The sequence below is a fragment of the Pipistrellus kuhlii genome, unplaced genomic scaffold, assembly GCF_014108245.1.
Source record: "Pipistrellus kuhlii isolate mPipKuh1 unplaced genomic scaffold, mPipKuh1.p scaffold_m20_p_33, whole genome shotgun sequence".
NCBI classification, from domain to species: Eukaryota; Metazoa; Chordata; class Mammalia; order Chiroptera; family Vespertilionidae; genus Pipistrellus; species Pipistrellus kuhlii.
In genome coordinates this window covers 5,538,988-5,562,528 of record NW_023425533.1, presented here as the reverse complement: position 1 = coordinate 5,562,528, position 23,541 = coordinate 5,538,988, and the positions used below count along the sequence as shown (strand labels likewise).

The following is a 23,541-nucleotide window of genomic DNA, read 5'->3' as shown; positions in this document are numbered from 1 at the left end:
ATAACTATTTTCAACCACAAAATTGTACTTTTATCCAAGAGGCTGTAGCACTATTAAGTGACTAAACCTTTCTCCATTAAAATGCTCTAAATCAGGCGTCTTCAAACTATGGCCCGCGGGCCACATGCGGCCCGCAGAGGAGTCTGATCAGGCCCGCCAGGTTTTTTGGGCAGTGAGTGCAGCCGAGGTGTTACAGTAGGAATTAGTAGTTCATATAGTCCGGCCCTCCAGCTCTCTGAGGGACCGTGATCTGGCCCCCACTTTAAAAAGTTTGAGGACCCCTGCAAAAAATTAATTTTAACTCATCTATCTACTTTGATGGAGAATAAATTATGGCAAATATAATTTAAAATATTTATACACATAGCTTTTTAACAGATGTGCTATTATAATTATATTATGTACTTGGAATAACGTGAAAGATAGCCTTCCTATCTACACAGTTTCTGGAAGATAGAAGGAGGGCAATATTATCTGTGTCAGACTGAGTGTATAGAGAAACTAGATAGCTAACTTAAAAGTGGACCCAGATAAACTATAACATATAAAGAATTGATAGTCACTCGACCATGTGAAGGCCTAAACATGATCTCATACTGAAGTGTTTTTAAACCCACTTATTATGATCACTCAAATATAACTTTTAAATAATTTGATGCATACTTAATTCGTTTTGTCTTCAACATTTTATTCCTAAAGCATCCACTTTCCACACCAGGCAATTGTTTTTATTAGTTTCTTGAATATTCTTACAGAGATATTTTACTTTCTAAACTCTTTAGAGGTTAAGTGAAACTAAGGATGATGGGCTTTAGGCTGAAGAACATTTGCTCTGGCAAAACCATTCATTCCTTACATCTGCCTCTCATACCCAGAGGGATGGTGAGTGGGACTAGCCAGATACCCTTCTAGGAGATTTATAGAGGTTTTAAATTCTACATTCTTAAAACAGAGTGGAACTTTTTGCTCTGTCATTTCACACGTGCATTCACCTCTGCTCTCTTTTAATCAGAACACTCACTCTCATTTGGAAAAAATGTAACTTTTCCTTTAAATAGGTAATGGGCAATTTCTCAATTTGTTCTAGTGCCTTAGTAAGTTGAAAAAAAAAAAGTAAACAACAAACAAAACCCCAGAACTTTAAAAAAATAAAATAAATACTCAGAAGCCTGGAAGCCTGAGGCCATCCTCTTCACTTCATTCTTCCTGATATTTTACCTGAGCATTTGCAAAAAAAAAAAAAAAAAAAAAAAAAAAGATGCCAAAGAGGAAACACAGTCCCTAGAGAGGCTCTACTGACCAAAGTTTAGGGTAGATTCAAGTTGCTTAAGGAAAGGGGGAAAACTTCATGGGCACCAGTAACACTTTGATGGAAGCTCAAAATTAGAAAAGCCAAAATATCAAACTATAGACAAAGTTTAGAGTGAGTGGGTTGGGTACAACCAGTGAAAAGGTTAGCCAGCAGGCAGGCTGGGAAACACCCCAGGGCTGATGGTGGGGAGGAAAAGTTTTAAATACCTACCAGAGCCTAGTGATCTATTAGCCAGAGTTATCTGCCCCGGGCTCTGCTCTAGTCCCAGAGCAGCTAGCTGCAGGAAAGCCAGCAGCCAACCCTATTTTTAAACACTTACACCTCTCCGTTGAATTTCAGAAAGCTTGAGTTACCAGCGTTACATTTAAAAAATGTTTCTTCTTAAACAAGTGAAGACAAATTTGAATTCCCTAGCCATGGCTAAAGATAAAAGAAGGGAACGGAACAAAAAGTGATTTCAGCATGAGAGTGAGGTGATGAGGTAGGGTGGGGGTTGGGGGGAGAAAGGACTTACCGCAGCCTCTGCAGGCTGCCCCCACAGACTCAGGGCCAGTAAGAACAAGCCGACTGCCAGGCTGACTCCACGAAGTTTCATTCTTCTCCGGCTCCAGCAGCTCCTCAGCACCCACACGAAATCCCTGGCTGGCTCTGACCAATTGACATAATCTTGAGGGTTTATAGGATGAGAGATAGAGCCTGAGAGGGAGAGCGAGGGTGCCCCAATTGTGCAGGTCAGCTTAGGTGAGGAGAAAGAAGCTTTTATAGAGTGGAGGGGGGAAAAGAAGAAGCTATTCTTTCCTCCCCCCTCCCGTTCCCAAAACTGGTCTCTTGGGAGTACTTTTCCCTTCTGTCCAGACTTGCAAACTTTTTCCTCACGCAAATCCCACAGATCTACTTTCCTGCCTGTCTTCCCCCGCACTCCCCCTCCCCATCAACTCTGGGGAATTTGAGGATCACTCCGCCACAGCTTTAGACTGCAGCAGCAACCTGCGAGGGAGTGAAGCTCAGTTATTTGGGGGAGGGAAACTCCCAGACCAGATAACTGGCCACTGTGAGTGTAACCGAGAAGCTTTTCTATTCGTTCACTTACACTTTCCGTGGATACTACTTTTCCCTGTCCAGTTCAGCTCTCATTGGTGTGGGCACCCAAGCCAATTAGAAATAGACCTGAGTTGGGACTATTTTTTTAGCGGATGAATCTCATGGAGAACGGAACTTTTTAAAGTTAATGATTAGAAAAAGTTTGGTTGCTGCTCCTTAAGCTGCTGGTGTTCTTTCTCTTCCATCCTTTCGCAGGGAAGAGTTTCTACATACAACAGAATATGTGAAAATATTATAAATATATTTGTATAAGTAAATATATGTTTATAATCAAGGAATTAAGAAAATGAACATATCAATATTTATGAGACTTTACTGGGAGCTATATATGACATTTGGGAACGGTCAGTAAATATTAGTAATTATTATATGGTTGAATTTTATTGAAATACAGTCATATTTTTTATTTAGCTACAATGAACACCATAATATTTACCTGTTATGTTGAATTAGCCTGAAAGTTTTTCACTCATTATAGTTGTGTTTCAGAGGGACTTAGGACAGAGAATTAGTAGCTGTCAGGCAATTTTCCTTAAAAATAACACAAACACCTAATTAGAAATATTTATATTGAGTTAATGGCAGTTGTATAGAGGTCTCCCAAAAATATCTGGGCATTATTTTTTTAATGTTGGTACATAGATTTTTTTTTTTAAGTACTAACACGTCCAGAAAATACTTGGATGTGGACTTCTTGGAGGGTCTTATGGGATTTACTGAAGAATTTTTCAGAACATTTCTGTTATCTCAGATCCTAAAATTTATAATTTTAGAGTCTTTCAAGGCTTTAGAGCTATTTCATGAGGGTCCCACTCACCCTTATGTTCTACTCAGCTTAGGGTAGATTTTCAACTCCAGGAACTATCAGCAGGAGCACCAACACCACCCCTATTTCCCAGAAGCTTAGTATAAAATCGGTTGGAATGAGTGTTGTATACATTGGGCAAACCTGAAAGGACATGTTGGGGCCCACTTGTCTACATAAAAGTCCTGTGTCTTAATCTATATGTGTGTTACGTTGTAACCGTTAACAGTGGCTCATGGAAGTGTGTGATGCATAAATGCTTATATCTTATAGTATAGGTCTCTATGAGCCGTTCATGAAGCTGTGGAAATGCGTGGGAATGTTGTGATAGACGTTCCCCAAAATGAGAAAGACTACCAGCTGCCCAAGGTAAGGTGGATGATTGACAGCAGACAACTCCGCCCCCTTCCCTTCCATTCCTTCCTCTCTTGGTGCTGGGAACTATCTTTTGAGTGCGGCAAGTTGCAGCGGGCATGCTGAGCATGTTTCCCTTTAGGGCACTTCTTATCTAGGAGCTGAATTTAGTTTCTACCCGAAGTGAGCTACTTCCCTCCCCTCCCCTGTCCTTCTGAATAAGGAAGCAGCCTCCAAGCATCAGATGAGCCTGGGCTTCGGAGCCACTTAGCAGTCTCCTGGGACCCTGCTCTGGAGGATCCGAAAGCATGCACCGTGGGTGAGCTGTTGCTGCCCGACCTCCCTTCCTCTTTCCTACTTTGCACTATTTTGCCAAACCGAGACTATACATATTTGTAGTTCTGTCACTACAGAGAAAGTGGGGTCAAGCAGAAAAAAAAAGGGGGGGGGTCTATGGACAGACGCGGGACTCTGGAGCCTTAGAGAGCCCATGTTACTCATCCTCCATCCTGTTTCAGGTTGTGGCTACTCCTGATTACTTTCTGCCTGAGCGAGAAACTTGCCAGAGAGGTGAGTCTCTTCTCCGGACCTTTCCCTCCTCCTCCTTTGACCCCCACCCCATCCCACCTCTGGTGTTTGTGTTATGGGGATTATAGAGGGTTGCCCCACAAAACGTAGGGTCACATCACTCTCATTTCTATTTCTCATTCTTAGAGAGGAGTATCAGAGTGTCAGTCTAATGCCTTTGGGAATCAGACATATTTCTGTCCTAAAACCTTGTAATGGTTTGGGAAAATAAAAGTAGAAGACACAAGAGACACAGGAACCTTTACTGGACAACTTGAGATGACTGACATCTGATGCCTTTCTCTGCATCAGTATCTAAGGCAGAATAAATGTAATTTTCCCTGGTCTACAAGAACATGAATTTGGCACACAAATTTGAGAGTTTAAGGGAGCACAAGGAGTGGGACTTGAAAGTGCCACAAGTGTTATTGAAATTGAGCTTAAGTATTTGTGAGTCCTTTGGCAGCACACAGTGACAACATCTGGATTCGTCTATCTGAACTGAACTGATAACACTAGGTAATGTTCAATTTCTACCTAATGTTTTATTTTAGTGGTTTTCTGTGTATTTTATTTTATGCATAAAATTAAAGTGGTTTAGTTAGAAAACAGTTTAAAGTTAACATTTAATAGGCTGTTTAGATATCTTACATAAAATCAACTAGTGATTTCAGGCAAAGGAATTTCTGTAGACATTTAATCAAGAAAAGTTTAATGGACCCCAGAAATTAGAGAGACCTCTAATGGAATTACTAGGATAATTTACCAAAGGTAGAGTGCTCTGAATAATCAGAGATGCTGCAGTTCTCCAGTTTCACTAGCTACTTATGCTGACAGAAATAAAGTGAACTATTTAGTTCAAATATGAAGTTGTTCCACTATTGACTACATTTCACTGTTCTATTTAAAAAAACATCTCTTAGTAATAGCCAGCCATACACTATATAGATAACAAATGAATAAAATATTTACTTTGTGGGTTTTGATAATTTTAACTGATTGGCTCTAATTTAAATATTTTAAAATCCTATTTATAAAGTAACACAATTCAAACCATTAAAATTACATAATGCCTTTATGCGGGCAGGGGGAAATGATTACATTGTCCTGGCATATGTCTTCAAAAAAATATCAAAATGATGTGAAATGGTTTCCCTTATGAAAAGAGGATGATGCCAGGGATCTTGAATTTTAACGTTTTGTGGCCTCTTAACTTAGAATGTCAGCTCTTATGTAAGTAAATTCTAGACTCTGTAAGCAGATGTATTGATCTCAGGTTCTGCACACTTCTCCATCTGATTCCTCAAGTATACAAGTTTAGTTATGTGTTGCCTTGAGGCTCAATACTGCATGTATTGAAAATGCCATATTTGGATTAGTTAACAATTTGTCCAGTAACCTTGCACTTGTGAAAATATCACACTTGGGCAGAATACCCTCCAGAGAAACCTTTATTTTCAGACTCTGGCTGATCATATTCAGTATACTTTTGAGAAAAGCACTAAGAAATTATTCTAAATAGCTGAAGACTTCCCAAACACTGAACTCTGTCACTTGATATCCTTAAAAGTCAGCAGAGGATGATGTCTTCAATTATTAGAACATTGAAGTGTGTCTCCAAAATCAAACACTGCTTTGGTAACCTTTTTATTTGTTGTTCTATAATGTCACCTGCTGTCAGTGTGATCTTCTTTGGTAAGACTAAAATGAACCTTGAGATTCACTGATAGTATTTTCTTGCCTTAAGTCCAAAGCTGCTTCCTTTAATTTTTTGAAAAATTGAAGAGAAGGAGGAAAGACACAGGGTAAGTTCTCAAAAGGTGACTTTTCTGAAGGGAAGTTTTTCTATTTCATTGCACTCTTTGTATTGGATTCTCATCTATATTGCCTGTTTCTTATTTTCTACTCTCAATTGCAGTTTATCTTCTGGATTTGTAATTTTTTTCACTTTTCAGATGGTTTTAAAAATTTTATTTCTCTGTTATTAAATAAAATATTAAAAATAACAATTATGAATAGATTGACAGGAATTAAAAATTGTATATTTTCAGAAAACAACTCCAAGGCCATGTGGATTGGTATTAATATTAAAAATAACTATTATGAATAGATTGACAGGAACTGTGTTGTGCTTCACTGAGAAAAAGTATCTTAACTGTGAGAGTTAAGTTGCCAATAATGGAATATTGGTGAGCATTTAAGATAGATATATTTTGGTGCTTTTCAGTTCCTTCTTTGTCACAGTTTATAAATCAGTACTCTTTATTAAAGGGATAGAAAGCTAAATGTTAAGTTCCAGGATTAATAAATGAATTCCCATTCAATTTATTTTAAAGGAGTGATGATCTTTATTCAGTTGAGATATTACACAATTTATTTGAATGTGATAGATCTTAGGATTTCAGAATATCCATAAATGTTTTTGGTAATTAACTGCCTAAGGCACAGCACACACAACTTTATCTAAACATAGTCTCACTAACTCCTAGAAGTTTACTTTCTTAGAAAATGGTAGTTATTTAGTTCCTTTAAAAATAGGATTATTTTTTAAAATTTCTTTATGGATTAAGGCAGTCTTTTTCAACCTTTTTTGGGCAAAGGCACACTTGTTTCATGAAAAAAATCACGAGGCACACCACCATTAGAAAATGTTAAAAAATTTAACTCTGTGCCTATATTGACTATATATAAAGTAATTCTCTTGAATAGGAATCAAATAAACACAAAGAAAGTATTTTATAATTACTTTATTATGAAATATTAAGTAAACAAAATAGTGAAAAATTATAAAATTCTTGTCTTGTCTGCACCTACGGCACACCAGGCAACATCTCGCGGCATACTAGTGTGCCGCGGAACAGCGGTTGAAAAACGCTGGATTAAGGTATCACATATTTGTCTTCATCTCCTCATTCCCATCCCAAACCCCTCCCCATGAATGCTCCCACCATCTGTTGTCCCTGACCACTGGTTAGGCTCATATGCATGCATATAAGTCCTTTGGTTGATCTTTCCTCCCTATCCCCACCCTCCCCTACCTTCCCTCTGAGGTCTGACAGTCTGATCCATGCTTCCCTGTCCGTTCTTATTCATCAGTCTATGTTGTTCATCATTTTCCCTAGATGAGCGAGCTCATGTGATTCTAGAAATACACTTATAAGAACTGAAAATGAGACAAACAATAATGGTTATGCTGAGAGGCAAATGAATCAGTCTGTAGTGAGTTTCTTACTGGGCCAACAGTTCTTTTGAGTCCCAATTTCTATGTCAAACAGTTCCTTATGTGTACATGTCAGCAATTATACTTCAGTTCTGGATGGTGAACAAATGGTGGTAATGCAGGTCCAACCCTCTCTGGTTTGGTACTGGGCAACCTGGAGTCACGCACAGCTGCTGACTGCTAGTATGGCAAGGCATTATCTGCATCTTCCATCTCTGGACTGTTTCTCTTCTGTCTTCATGGCTGGAGCAGTCCTGTCAATTCCTCTCTGTTGCAGGAATCCACTTGGGCTTGGAGTTGTTTTCTGAAAATATACAAACATATTCTTGACCAAAAGTTAATAAATAAACCTTTTCTATAAATTTGACTTGGGATCATTTTTCATTTTTTTGCCCAAATGATTTTTCTTTGGCTTGTTTTGACACCATGTATGTTTTACATGGGTGTCTTGTTGTTACCATTACAAATGAAAGTTAATTTTCTAAAGTAAAATTTTTCTAGATGTAATTTACTTACAGGATATTTTTCCTTACATGATATTCTTCTACTACCCCCTTTTTTAATTTCAATATTAGGAGGCTTTTGAAAATTTTATAATGTAGTCTTGATAGCTTTTAAATTTAAATTTTTGCCCTAAAATATGACTGCTTTAGGTTCATTACTTGTTACTCAATTTTACCATGAGATGAAAATTTGAGATAACACTTTAGGAAAAGCTTTTTGTCCAGTAAAATTTAATTTTTCTAGAATATTCACTTAATTCCATTAGCCAATTTAAATTAGCCTGAAAACTTGACTACTATTTTACTGTCAAATTTAATACTCTAACAACAATCTCATTTTACCCTGTAAATATTAGCGGAAAGGATTATTTGCCTTCTTGAGTTGGCCCTGACCATTCCTGGTGCTAGGCTGGATTTAGATATAAAAAACCCACTTTCCAGCCAAAACTGGTTTGGCTTGTGGTGGAGCGTCGGTCTGCGGACTGAAAGGTCCCAGGTTCGATTCCAGTCAAGGGCATGTACATTGGTTGCGGGCACATCCCCTGTGGGGGGTGTGCAAAAGGCAGCTGGTCGATGTTTCTCTCTCATAGATGTTTTTAGCTCTCTCTCTCTCTCTCTCCCTTCCTCACTGTAAAAAATCGATAAAAATATTTAAAAAAAAACCAAACCCACTTTCCCACACCATGGGAAATACAAGTCAGACAAGCCTTGTTGCAGTGAGAGGGCAGCTGTTGTAGGCCAAGTCTCTGTCTGTTACCTGTGTCCCGATTTGAGCTGGGCATGGGAATCTAAGCAGCCATGGGGGCAGGAGACCTCCCTCAAAAGGATGTGTTCAGGCTCCTGCAAAGTTGGGGGGGTGAGGGTCTGTGCCCCACCTCTGTTGACCCCCAAGTTCTCTACTGTTGGCCCCTCTGCCCCTGTGCCTGTCTTAGGTTGCTCCTTCCCTGAGGAAATCTTACCTGTCTCTGGCTAACCACCCGTCCTCTGGGGCCAAGCAGGGTGATGTGAAGTTGAGTTCTGTCTCCTTGGTAGCCTATGCCCCCATGGCCTCCATGCCCCATACCTGCCTTGGGATCCCTCGCCTGCTGGCAGGGCCCCAGCACTGATCACATATCTTGTGGAATCCAGGATTCTTCTCCACTGGGGGAGAGACAGATCCATGGTACCAGCCATCAAGAAACTTCAACCTCGGCATGAACAGAAAGCTCAGGCAACATGTGTAGGCAATTGGATTGTGAGAAGAGGGTCCCTCTTGGTCAAAAGTGCAAGAGGGGCCAACATAGAATGCTCATGTGCCTTTCCAGGAGGCCCTCTACACAGTGGGAGGGACTAAATCCTTTCACGTCTTTTTTAAATTGCTGCCAGACATTCAAAGAATTAGTTTGTAAGTTTGTTTGGGACAATTGTATATTATGTTGTTGTAATTTTAAAATATCAAGAGATGTGTTACCTTTGTCTCCAAATATCAAAAAGATTATTTTTTATTCATACCCAAGGGTGCAAGCTACTATTATAGGTGATGGGGGTACCACAAATCTGGAAAAAAATTATAATGACATTGTAGAATAATATCATGTAAGATATTCTTTGCTCTAGGCAAAAAATAGGATTCTTGATTATAAATAATTATCTTCATGTGCATACATTGTGTTTGAGAAAAGACTAGAAACATTCATATCTCACCATAGGTCATCATATCTAGGAATTAAGATGTGTCCCAAAGTGGCTAGGGTCCTTATGTTTTGTTTCCAATTTTCTTCAGGAAAGGCTCTAATACAACCAAACATATTTAAAAGTCAAAGCCTACTGGGAGAGTTATTTGGGTGGAGAATGGGCAATGGGGAGAATATAATACATGTATCAGTTGTCTGTTCTGCAAAGAAATAGGTAAAATTAGCCACATTCAAATCAAGCTCAGATTGAAATACCTTTCTTTTTTCTTAAAATTTTAATTTGTGTAGATTGATTCTTTTCACTGTGTTTCAGATATGGAGAAATCCTACTGCTGTGATTAAGAGTATTTGCTTTGTTGGGGCCTGTGTTTCTACACATTTTTTCTTTTAAAACCCCTCTTTATTGAAATATAATTTACATACCATAATTTTCATCCATGTTATCTATACAATTCAATTATTTTAGTACATTTACCAAGCTGTACATCTATAATGATATCCAGTTTTAGAATATTGTTATCACCCCAGTAAGATCCTTCATATGCACTTACAATTAATCTCCATTCCCACACACAACCTCAGGAAAACATGAATCAAATTTTCTATCTCTGTAAGTTTGTCTTTTCTGGACATCCTATCTATTGTAATAAAAGAGAAACATGCAAATTGACCACACCTCTGCTGCACCCACCAGCCAATCAGAGTGAGTATGCAAATTAACCCATCAAAGATGGCAGCAGCCATGGAACTGGAGTGTGCAGGGGGCTTGGCTTGCCCCCAGCAATGGAGGAAGCCAAGCTCCCCGCCCACCCTGGCCAAGCCTGGCCTGGCCTCTGACTGGCTTATTTCACTTAGCATAATGCTCTTGAAGTTCATTCATGTTGTAGCACATATCAGTATTTTACTCTATTTTTTAGTAGGCATTTCATTGTGGCTATACCACATTTTATTTATGCATTCACCAGTTAAAGGACATTTGGGCACTTTGCATTCGGCACTATTATGAATAATGCTGCTATGAACATTAATCTACAAATTTTGGTATGGACATATATTTTATTTCTCTTCAGTAGATATTTAAGAATGGAATTGCTGGATCTTATAAAAAATTTTTACCTTAAACTTTTTTTTTTAAATATATTTTATTGATTTTGTACAGAGAGGAAGGGAGAGAGATAGAGAGTTAGAAACATTGATGAGAGAGAGTCATTGATCAGCTGCCTCTTGCACACCCCCTACTGGGGATATGCCCGCAATCAAGGTACATGCCCTTGACTGAAATCGAACCTGGGTCCCTTCAGTCCCCAAGCCGATGCTCTATCCATTGAGCCAAACCGGTTTTGGCTTACCTTAAACTTTTTAAGAAACTGAAAAAGTTTCCCAAAGTGACTGTACTATTTTACATTTCCACAAGAAATCTCTAACAATTCCTATTTCTCCCCTGCAGGGCTGCATCTCCCCCAACTGCCTTTCCCTATAGGCCCAGTCACCCCCAACTTCCTCCTCTGCCAGCCTGGTCCCCCCAAACTGTCCTCCCCTGAAAGGTTGATCACCCCCAACTGCCCTCCCTTAGAGGCCTTGTCCCTTCCAACTACACTCCCCTGCAGGCCATCTTGTGTCCACATGGGGATAGTGATATTTGCTCACATGGGGGTATCTATCTTGTGTGTTGCATACTACTCTTTTATTAGATTAGAGAGGATAGAGGCCTGGTGCATAGGTAAGGAGGGAGCCAGCTGGTTTGCCCTGAAGGGTGTCAGATCAGGGTGGGTGTTCCCTTGGGGCATGGGGTGACCTGACAAGGGTCCTGTGGTGGTTTGCAGGCCAAATACATCAATCGGCAACACAAATGGAGGCCCTGATATCTGGGATTTATTTATCTTCCATAATTGAGACTTTGTAGCCTGGAGCAGAGCCAAGCCTCCTGCTTGTTCCATGGCTACAGCCATTTTTTTTGGGGGGGGGGGGAGATTTTATTTATCTTCTACAATTGAAACTTTGTAGCAGAGGCCAAGGCAGGCCAGGGCTGTGGGGAGCTTGGCTTCCTTCATTGCCATGGGCAACTCAAACCTCCTGCTCCCTCCAGCTCCATAGCTGCCATACATTTTTGTTGGGATTTATTTATCTTCTATAACTTAAACTTTGTAACCTGCAGTGGAGGCCTGGTGCAAGAATTTGTGCATGGGTGGGGTCCAGCTAGCCTGGCCACGGGAAGGGTACATGGACAGTTGCCCAGCCTGCCTGCTAGTCAAACTTCTGGTTGAGGGGACAATTTGCATATTGGCCTTTTATTATATGGAATCTACTCTGAATGGCCAGATTATTATGCACTCAGAGATCATAATCATCTGGTCACTCTCTCTCTCTCTCTCTCTCTCTCTCTCTCTCTCTCTCTATATATATATATATATATATATATATATATATATATACACACACACACATACACACACACACACACACACAAACACACACTAGAGGCCTGGTAAACGAAATTTGTGCATGAGGGCGGGGGGGGGGGGGTGTCCCTCAGCCCAACCTGCACCCTCTCCAATCTGGAATCCCTCAAGGGATGGGTCAGAATCGGGCCTAAACAGGCAGTTGGGCATCCCTCTCACAATCCAGGACTTCTGGCTCCCAACTGTTCACCTGCCTGCCTTCCTGATTGCCCCTAACCACTTCTGCCTGCCAGCCTGATCACCCCCTAACCACTCCCATGCCAGCCTGATTGATGTCTAACTGCTCCCCTGCCATCTTGTTTGCCCCTAATTGCCTTCCTCTGCAGGCCTGGTCACCCCCAACTGCTCTCCCTGCAAGCTTGGTTGCCTCCAACTTCCTTTCTCTGCTGGCTTGATCACCTAAAACTGCCCTCCCTTGCAGGCCTGGTCCCTCCCAACTGCCCTCCCCTGCTGTTCATCTTGTTGTGGCCATCTTGTGTCCACATGGGTGCAGGATCTTTGACCACATGGGGCAGCCATCTTGTGTGTTGGAGTGATGGTCAATCTGCATATTTCTCTTATTAGATAGGATAGAGGCTTGGTGCATGGGTGTAGGTCAGCTGGTTTTCCCTGAAGAATGTCCCAGATCAGGGTGGGGTTTCCTTGGGGTGTGGGGCTGCCTGGATGAGGGGCCTGTGGTGATTTTCAGGCCAGCCATGCCCCCTGGTGACCCAAGCAGAGGCCCTGATATCTGGGATTTATTTATCTTCTATAATTGAAACTTTGTAGTCTTAAGTGGAGGCCTAGGCCAGCCTAGAGTGTGCAGAAAGCTTTGCTTTTTCCATTGCCAGGACAACCCTAGCCTCCTGCTCTTTCCAGCTCCTCCGTGGCTGCTGCCATTTCTGTTTGGATTTATGTATCTTCTATCATTGAAACTTTGTAGACTTGAGTGGAGGCCTAGGCTGGCAAGGGCAGGCAGAGAGCTTGGCTTCCTCCATTGCCGGGGAAACCCAAGCCTCCCTCCTGCTCTCTGTTTCTGTAGCCATCTTGCTTGAGTTTATTTGCATATTCATTTATGGTTGGCTGGTGGGTGTAGAGGAGTGATGATTGATTTGCATATTACTCTTTTATTATGTAGGATATGTATATATGTATATATATATTTATATGTGTGTATATATATGTGTGTATACATATATATATGTATGTATGTGTATGTGTGTATCAATTAATCAAAGAACTTATATATGTACCAAGGAATTTATATACGTATAGGCATAGTCCATGGACACAAGCAATAGGGTATGAAGACCTGGGGTGACTGGGTAGGAGCTGGGAGCATAGGGGTAGAAGTGTGGTATCTGTAATACTATCAACAATTAAAAGTATATTTTAAAAAATAAAATAATAGCCAAAACCGGTTTGGCTCAGTGGATATAGCATCAGCCTGCAGACTGAAAGGTCCCAGGTTCAATTCTGGTCAAGGGCATGTACTTTGGTTGCGGGCACATCCCTAGTAGGGGGTGTGCAAGAGGCAGCTGATCAATGTTTCTCTTTCATCGATGTTTCTAACTCTATCCCTCTCTCTTCCTCTCTGTGAAAAATCAATAAAATATATATTTTTTAAAATAAAAAATAAATAAAATAAAATAAAAAGAAAGAAAAAAATAAATATACATATATATACTAGAGGCCAGGTGTACAAAATGCATGCAGCCCGGGGTGGGGAGGTGGTTTCCCTCAGCCCAGCCTGCACCCTCTTGTAGTCCTGGAGTTCTTTGGCCTAAGCCTTCAGTTGGATATCCTTAGTGCTGCTGCAGAGGCTGGAGAGGCTCCCACCACCCTACCACCCCACCATTGCTTTTGCTCGCCAGCCATGAGCATTGCTTCTGGCTGAGCAGTGCTCGTCCTGTGGTGCTCCTCCTGCATTAGGCGTCTGCTCCCTAGTGGTCAGTGCACATCATAGTGACTGGTAATTCCACCATTCAGTTGATTTGCATATTACCCTTTTGTTATATAATATTATTTTTAAAAGTAACCCATAGGTTTCACTATATTGATAAAGTAATACATGACATTAATAAAGAACCCTTAGTTTATGCAATTGTTTTTTATAATAAGGTATCACTTTCTGAGGCTTGTTCAGGCATGGGAGAGCATTCCTAATGACTACAAATGCCAACCATCTTTTAGATATTAAGTATATTAAATCTTCATTAAATATACTCCCATATTCTATAAGCTCATACTCAAGCCATATTATAGGAACAAAATTTGCTGTTCCCTAATTATTTCATTAGTATAAGAATGAAACAAATAAACAAATAAATACAAATATATATTGGTTTTTGCTTGCATGTATTATATGGATAACTCAATAATTTTACCACCCATGCTTATAGTATAAACTTGTCCTAGACTGTATAGGTGGCATGACATAAACATATCCTATGCAATAAGAGGGAATATGCTAATTAACCCTCACTCAATTGCAAAGATGTTGGCACCCACAGCCAATACTGAGGGATTATGCTAATTGACTGCCTCACCCTCAAAGATGGTGGTACCCACAGCCAATAAATAGGAATTATGCTAATTGACTGCCTCACCATCAAAGATGGCAGCACACACAGCCAATAAATAAGGAATATGCTAATTGACTGCCCCACCTTCAAAGATGGTGGTGCCCATAGCCACAATATAGTGGTGCCCAGTCCCCTTAGTCCCACCAGTGTGGCAAGCACGTGGCAAGGCCGTTCTCCTTGTGCCTGTTTGCAAAGTTCTCCAGTCCCCTTAACCCCCCAGCCTCCCAGGAACAGCCCAAGGCAGAGGCAAGTCTTGGATGGCAGCTGCTTAGCTGTCTAGGGCCAGCCTGAGGTGCAGGCAAGCCTCAGATGGTGGCTTCCCAGCCACCCAGGGCCGCCCAAGGCTAAGGTAACCAGAGCTGGCCAAGGCTCAGGTAACCAGCAGTAGCAGAGGTGTGATGGGGTGTCACCTTCACTGATTTCCAGTTTGCCTCCTGCTCCTGAGGCATAATATCCTGATAAAAGACCTTCTCAGAAAAGGCTTGAGTTTAATTTATATAAAATTTTGGAATCGAATTTTTAAATTTAAATTCTTTATTGAAGTATTACATATGTCACCTTTTAAAAACATGTTTTTAAAAAGTATGGCTTCATTTTTTTCTCTGTAATTCTAACCACCTCAATCATATTATTACCAAATTCCTGGCCATTGTCTACTCTTCTTCAACAACTATTTAACCTTAAGCCTAATACAATTTAGACAGAATCTACTCCACCAAAATGACTGTTTTTAAGTTGCTAATGACAAGCCCAATGGTTTCTTTGTGGTCCTCATTCCATCTGACTTCTATAGTGTTTGACATTTTACATTCATTCTGAAATTACCTTTCCTCCTTTGGCTTCCAAGATACTATGTTTTATTGTTTCTTCTTATACTTCCCTGATATTTTTTTATATTACTCATTCAACATTTATTGGTTGAGCAACCACTGAATCCTATATATTATATCAAGCTCTGGTGACAGTAGTGAACAAGTCAGACATGATGTTTGCCAACATGAAGCTTATAATTTTCATCACTCCCTGGTCCCAAAATGGTGGGTTTCCTCAGCATTTTAACCTTTGCCTTCTTCTTACCTCAGTGGTATTAACTATACCTCCTATATATTGATAACTTTCAAATTTATATTTTGAAGCTAGACATATCTTTTAAGCTCTAAACCTACTAAGCTCTTGTTCTTGAATACAGATAAATTGATACATACAAAGTTACTTAAAAATAGAGCTTAGCCTTAACTGGTTTGGCTCAGTGGATAGAGCATCAGACTGTGGACTGAAGGGTCCCCGGTTCAATTCCGGTCAAAGGCATATACCTTGGTTGTGAGCACATTCCCAGTAGGAGGTGTGCAGGAGGCAGCTGATCAATGTTTTTCTCTCATCAATGTTTCTAACTCTCTATCCCTCTCCCTTCCTCTCTGTAAAAAAACAATAAAAATACATTAAAAAAAAACCTAGAGCTTAGTGTAAGCACTCAATCAGTGTCAGCTATTTTTATTTTGTATTGCCCCAAACACAGTGTATCCAAAAATAAAACTATTTTCTAGTTCTTCCAGGCACTCCAACTTGATGTTATCACTTTTTCATCTTTGATACATGGCATCATCATCCACCCAGTTTCAAGCAAGAAACTATCTATAGAATCAGCCACTAATTCTCATTATCTCCATATTTTTTGCTAACTTCTGTTAGTTTCACCAAAAAGTGGTAGAATCCAGCTTTTCCATTTATATTATGTTGATTTCCATCCGCATCAGCATACATAAATAGCCTCCTAACTAGTATTTGTGAATGTGTATGTGTGTGTGTTTACTGACTCCATTCTAATCTCTACATTGCCACCAGAGTTATTTTACTAACAAGTCCAATTGTATTGTCTTTTGATTTAAAAACTTTTTTTTTTGGTTTCTTATTTCTTCCAGGATTAAAATACATACTCTTTGGCTTAGCATACTTACAGCTTTTTATTATCTGGACCTAGCTACTTTTCCAGCCTCATGTCTCTGTTTTTTCCTGACACAAATCCTTTTCAAATTGATAGTGCTCATTACACTTTATTCAGATTGAACTTCTCTCAATTCCCAAACCACTTTATGTCTTGTTACATCTCTTTACTTTTGCATAAGCTGCCTCTGTATCAGGAATGACTTTCTCCATCTTTTACACCATCTCTTCTACCTAGTGAACTTTTACTCATTCTTTACTCAGATAAAATGTCATGTCCTCTATGAAACAGACCTCTCCAGAAATAAGCATTCTTCTATCCCTTGTGCTTCTAAGGTTCTTTGAGCCTCTTTGGTAGCACCTACTATGTACTATAATTATGACATTCCTATGCTTATATGGCTATATTGCCCTCTACATCCTTGTATTAACAATGTAGATGATAATGTCAAGTATATATTAGGTGATCAATAATGAATATCAAATGAATAAACAGATCTACTCCTAATGGTCTGGAACAAGTGCCTTTCCCCTGTCTATCTTAGGAATTACTTATGCTAAGTCTAATACCAATTGCTTTTATGGAAAAATAACAACCTTGTTAAAAAGTATTTCCCAATTTTGACAACTGATATATGACAAGATGAGAAAAAGAGAGCTGTCAGACAAGACTCTTTTATAGATGGTATGTCTATAAGAATGATCATGTTTCTTAATTGTCCCCTCTTCTTTTTCCCCCTATCCCACTTTAATAATGACATATGATTTCCCGTGCTTTAAGTTTGCAAAGCACTTACTCAATATTATGTTATTACTCACACAAGCATACCCTATGAAATATATAGGGAAAATATTCTCAGCCCAGAGAGATTAACTGATTTATCCAAAATCACAAATTGAGCAAAGAGTAGAATTTGTAATAAAACTCATTATGTTGTGGTGTCTCTCTAAAACAGACTTTTTGTCATCTCTTATACAGATTCCCACAACTATTGTTCTGATTTCAACTATCCCCCGCCTCCCATCCACTTTTTAATACATCTTCTCTCTGTAAGCAAAGAGCCTATTCTAAAATACAAATATAATTATTCCATTCTAACATTTGTAAAAACCTCCCCATACCTGTTATCATCTGGCTCTGCCTACCCATCTGTCCCCATCTCCTGTTATTGTTCTTATTTTAGATCACACTTATACTTTGATGGTGGATTATCATACCATGTTTTTCCTTCTGTTTGAAACACTGTCATTTTCTCATTCTTTGCCTTCCTCCTGTCTCTACAGATGAATATATATTTCCATGAAGGTCCACTTTAGTGAATACTTTCCTGAAGTCTTTTGTTCCTTTTTTTTTTTTAAATTATTGTTTAAAAAACTACATATGTCACCTTATCTCCCTTTATCTCCCCTTTTTCTATCCTCTCTTCCTTTGTTTTTCCTCTTTCTTTTTTTCAGTGAATATTTATTTAGTACCTACTGTGTGTCAAACACTGATATCATCCCTGTTGTTTGAAGGATGATTGCACCCTTAAGCCAGTGTGGCTGGAGCAGGTAAAAGGTAAAGTGGAGGGAGGTAGGCAGAGCACTGCATGTTATGAGGCTGGAGGAATAGGAAGGGGCCAGAACTGCCCTGCACTGTTAGTTGTTCCCTGACTTCACAGAGCATATGCCTCATGCCTGAGCTAAGGTGTTTTTTTTTTCCTCTGGGTGAGGTATGATAGGCTGTATGATAATCACTGGCCACTGACTCTGTGTCCAACACTGACTAGCCCTTTATATAGTACATGAAGGGATCACTCCTGTGGCACACTTCTGTCCCATCCAGGTTTATAAAATGTAGGCAGAGCATGAGGTATGTGTCATTTCTCAGCTCTTTTGGGGCTCCATGTTTAAGGCTAGATGTCTATTTCCTAATATTTTCCCTTTATTGATTACAGTGTAGTTAAAAAATAAAATCTTGGAATCTTAATCCAAATGCTCCTAGGTTCAAATACAGACTCCAACACTAACTATATAGCATTAAAGAAATCACTAAATATATTAACTCTAAAATTATGACTATTGTTATTCTCCCACCACTCACTGTGATAGCTTCTTTACTAGAAATGGGTTGTAAGCCATTTGAGGTGCACTTTAGAGAAAAATGCTAATTATGTGTTGAATTTGTATTTCAAGCTAACTAGAGGAGAAAAAGGGAATTGTCATAATTGTTCCACTTTCCTCAAAGCCAGTTTACCTATGCTGCTCTAACTCTGTGACCTCCTGTGGAAACCAGGTTCCTAACTAAAGATTATATCTGAAGATACCTCCACAGGCATCTTTGAAGTCCCACTTCCCCTTTGTCTATAACAATAGGGCAATGTTTGCCATTATCTTTCAATCTGGTTTTCTTATATTATACTAAATGGGAATTGGTGCTGCTCAGATGAAATTTTCCTGGCCATAAAATCTCTACAGCATTTACCTCAGAGAAACCATGCTTGCTCAGAAAAGTCTGGGACCTCTGGTCAAGAGACTGAATTAATACTTTGGGAGACATATTTTCTCTGTGGGAGGGAGCAAAAATTAAGTGCTATTTTTTTTCTTGCTCTGTAAAGCTTTAGTGACCTTTTTATTTTTTAAAAAAGAGGTTTGTTTTTTATTTTAAATTGATTTTAGGGAGAGGAAGGGGGAGGAGAGAGAGAGAGAAAGAGAGAGAGAGAGATCAACCTATTGCCTTCCACATATGCTGTTTTTAGGAAATACTGACATGATCAATGAGTCTTTTGCCCACTCTTATGCCAGAAAATTACCTGAATATATAACTATTTGTATCATATATATCTAGCATAAATACACATATCAAATACAAATACACATAATATTTTATTTTTATTCATTTTTAATATTTTGTTATAAGTGCTGACATTCTAATCATAGTCTTTGCCTTTAGTTTTCCCCCCTATATATACATTCCTAAATCACCACTTTTATACTTCCCTTGGTCAAGAAGTTATTACATCATTGAGATGCCTATTCAGTTAAAACATTATATTTCTCCCTCATCTCCCAAATCTCTCCCTAATGGACTGCCAGAATAATTGAAGACATAATGGTCAAGTTGAAAGATATATGTAGCTTTCTCTGGTTTGATGTTCAGCAACTGTTTTGAGCCCTAAGTATGAGCTCTTCAGTCTTGAAGCCATGAGAGGAGATAAAAGCTCTCATTCTCCCTAATGTCTGTGATAGCCAGTTTATACTCTCTCTTTCAGAACTTAAGCTAGTGGGGGAAAGAGCATTCTGACATAAAACAGTGTAATTTAGGGTCAAATTAACAGCAGTACCTTTCTTTATTTTGAAGGATCTCTCTGTGCATTTCTATGTATATATTTCTCTGTAAATATATACATTGGTTATTTCCTCCTGATATCACTGAGAGTACATATTCTGTTAAGGTTTTTTATTTGTAAGTTTGTTTACTGTTTAGTGTTACCTGTCTTTTCACATTTTAAAACAATCTCAAAATTACAGCAACGTTTCAAAGTATAGTGCAAAATGATTTTCTTTATCTATGTGAGAGTATTTTGCCAATGTGATGTCACATGGGTGAAATATTTTAGTGTATTTCCTGCAAAAAAAGATATTGTGTTGTATAATCATTTTTATTCTATTTAAAAAGTTTATGAAACATTTTAGGCAACAAAAAGTTATAATACATATAAATATTATATAACATAAAATTGAACATATGCAATAATGTAATGAAAATGATATAATAAACATAGGACCATAACTCAATCTAAGAAATAAAATATTACCAATGTAGTTAAAACCGCCTGTGTACCACTCCCATAGCCCTATATCTACTATCTTGAATTTGGTATATATCATTCATTCCTAAGCTAGGGTCCCTACATGGGTTTTAGGAGGGTTTATAAATGCCTTGAAACTGTATACAAAATTAGATATGTAGGCCTCTGAGATTCACCAAAGCCCTTGTTGAGGTGTTTTTCTGGGGAAGGTCCATCAGTTTATCACTTTGATGAGATTTATATGGATAAAGATAATTGTATGTAAAGTACCAGATTTCATGGGGAAAATAGCCTATAGTTAGTGCATGTCCTTTCCTCCATTCCTTTATTGTTTAGTTCTTTGTATTCTGGCTTTCTCCCCAGCCAATTTACTGAAATTGCTTTCTTAAAGGTCATTTTCTAATTACCAAATTCAATACTTCTCAGTCCTTATCCTAAATGTACTACCAATAATATCTTACTCTTCGACTCACTTCTCCTTCTATAATTTCTCCTTCACTTCCACTTTCTTTTTACATTTGAAAAATATAATACCTGCTTCATATAGTTGTGAGGAATAGAGCTATAAGGTTCTTATAAATTACCTGGTTGATGTAGTGTTTAGTAAATTGTAACTAATATTGACAGCTTTTGTACCACTGTGGTGTGTCTCTTCATATCCAAACACCCTATTTAAGGTGTTACTAATGGACAGAAGTCATACCAAGATGACAACCTATAATTACTGCCTCAGTTTCCTGCAGTGTTGTGCGTTATCTTAATAGTAGCCATATGCCTATAAGTAGTTCAGATTAGCACAGGATCAATGATCCTTAGAGTGTTCAAAAGAAAATAATTTATTAGTTTTAAATTATATATATAAACATATATATAAATTATATATATATATATATATATATATATATATATATATATATATATATATATATATAGTCATTCCCCAAAGTATTTTTCAGCCTGGTCACTACTTTTAAGGGCTCAGATGGTAAAAAGGTAGTTCTCCCTTCCTTGTTTGTTTAGCTTTTCTCAGTTGGTAAAAAGGTAATTCTCCCTTCCTTGTTTGTTCAGCTTTTGCCCACTCTGCCTCTAAATAGATTGAAAAATGAAGGTGCCAACTCTATTATGAAGAACACCTGTTGGCTTTAAACTAGCTGAAGGCCAGTTATTCTGGATAGGCCATTGAAGAGCCATATTACATTCCATCTCTATTTACTTGAAACAGAATGACAGGAAGAATTTATAGCAAGTTACCAGTCTCCTGAGCCTACTCTGTCCTAAGCTATCCTCTTTATTTTCATGTCCACTATTAGCTGCCAGTAACAGTGGCATAATTTTGTTCATATACATAATAGAAACTTTCAATATTTGAAGGCAAGGCCTCTCAGATGCACCAAAGCCCTTATTGAGGCTCATCTGTCAAGAGCAAAACAGTCAAATTATCTTTTCCCTCTGTTAGGGAAAATACATGACTTCATAATTGCCATCCCTTCAGTCAGGCTAAGGTAGGTTATGTTGCTGTAGCAAAATATTCCCAGTACCTCAGTGTCTCAAAATAACAGAAGTTTATTGTGTTTTTTTTAATATATATTTTATTGATATTTTACAGAGAGGAGGAAGGGAGAGAGATAGAGAGATAGAAACGTCAATGAGAGAGAAACATCGACCAGCTGCCTCCTGCACACCCCCTACCGGGGATGTGCCCGCAACCAATGTACATGCCCTTGACCGGAATTGAACCCGGGACCTTTCAGTCCGCAGACCGACGCTCTACCACTGAGCCAAACCGGTTTTGGCAAAAGTTTATTGTTTACACTGCATGCTCATCATGTATCACCTGGGAAATATTATGTGTGCCTTAGACTAGGACCCAGATAAAGCAGTCACCATCTGGAACATTGCTGATTGTCCTGTCAGAGGGAAAGAGAGCTCTGGAAGTCTCACACTGCACTACCAATTAAATCTTATTTCTGCATGTGACACACGTCACTTTTCTGATAGGTCAGACTTGGTCTGGCACCAGTGGAGGCCAGGAAGTACAATCCTAATATGTGCTCTAAAGGTGAAGAGCTAAAAATAGTCAGAAATATTCAGCGAGAAATATCTTTCTACAGGGCAATGTGGAAAGATATCACCTAGCACTTTTACTTTCCTTGGGACATCTTGCTAAGTAATTTCCTTTCAATTTCATTCATTCATGTTTCATTGATTTTGCAGAAATCAAACTACTTACCAGTTTGGTAATTATTGTGCATACTGTAGGCTGGGTTGCTTAATACAAGGTCCCACCCCCTTGATTTGAATTCCCTCTGCCTCTTTGGTGTTTTTGCTGCAGTGAAATAAAGAGATATTAGCTTAGAATCGTTTTTGGACTCTTCCGCATCTTCCGTTTTTACTGTTATAATAACAGAAATTTATAATTATCTGATTCTCTGACCATAAAAACCTGATTAAATTGCTTGCCCGATGTTATGTAGTTAGTTGGTATTAAAGGAACCTAACAAGAACTCAGGTTTTCTGACTCACAATCTGTTCTTTTTATTACTTACACCAAGTCCTATTATAAAGAAAGTTGCATAACTGGTGGCTGTGTAATTTACTTCCAGAGATGACTGATAACAACAGACTCTGGTCTTTAATCTTGAACATAAGTAATTTTCCATTTAAATGTTTCCTTGTGAGTATTTTGATGAATTCCATGTGATAAAATCAGATTTCTGGGATTCCTATGTTGACAAGTTTGCATTAGTTCATGAAACAATAACTGGCTCTAAATAAATCAATGACATGATCCTATCTATAAGACTCAAAGGACTTTCACCACCCCTGCTGCATCTCAATGTAGAATAAGGCATTCTATGCACTGTGTTATTACATATTTCTTTCTTTTTTAATCTTTATTGTAGAAAGTATTACATATGTCCCCTTCTTACCCCATTGACCTCTTCCTGCCCACCCTTACCCCCACACCAGGCCTTCACCACCCTATTTCTGTGTCCATGGGTTATACATATAATGCATACAAATTCACTGGTTATTTATTCCCACCCGCGCACCCTCCCCTGCATTCCTTCTGAGGTTCAACAGTCTGTTTGTTGCTTCTGTGTCTTAGGTTCTATTTTTGTTCATCAGTTTATATTGTTCATTAGATTCCACATATGAGTGAGATCATGTGATACTTACCTTCCTCTGACTGACTTATTTCACTTAACATAACGTTCTCCAGGTCCAACCATGCTTTTACAAGTGGTAAG

At 38.8% G+C, this 23,541-nt stretch overlaps 2 protein-coding genes across 4 annotated transcripts in view; one reads left to right on the top strand and one right to left on the bottom strand.

Annotated features, from left to right (window-relative positions):
- The window catches only part of COL4A5 (collagen type IV alpha 5 chain), a 358,160-nt gene extending 355,899 nt beyond the window's left edge, over positions 1-2,261 (bottom strand). For 2 of the 3 annotated variants that reach the window (XM_036460732.2, XM_036460733.2), the window contains exon 1: positions 1,827-2,261. In XM_036460732.2, coding sequence (XP_036316625.1) covers positions 1,827-1,907 — 81 coding nt within the window. In that variant the 5' untranslated portion in view covers positions 1,908-2,261. The remainder of the gene's footprint in view (positions 1-1,826) is intronic. The other variant, XM_036460734.2, reaches the window with a different exon arrangement.
- Positions 2,262-3,634: 1,373 nt separating this feature from the next.
- The window catches only part of COL4A6 (collagen type IV alpha 6 chain), a 467,370-nt gene continuing 447,463 nt past the window's right edge, over positions 3,635-23,541 (top strand). Inside the window, exons 1-2 of the mRNA XM_036460712.1 lie at positions 3,635-3,891; positions 4,091-4,142. Of these exons, the coding sequence (XP_036316605.1) occupies positions 3,881-3,891; positions 4,091-4,142 (63 nt within the window). The 5' untranslated portion in view covers positions 3,635-3,880. The remainder of the gene's footprint in view (positions 3,892-4,090; positions 4,143-23,541) is intronic.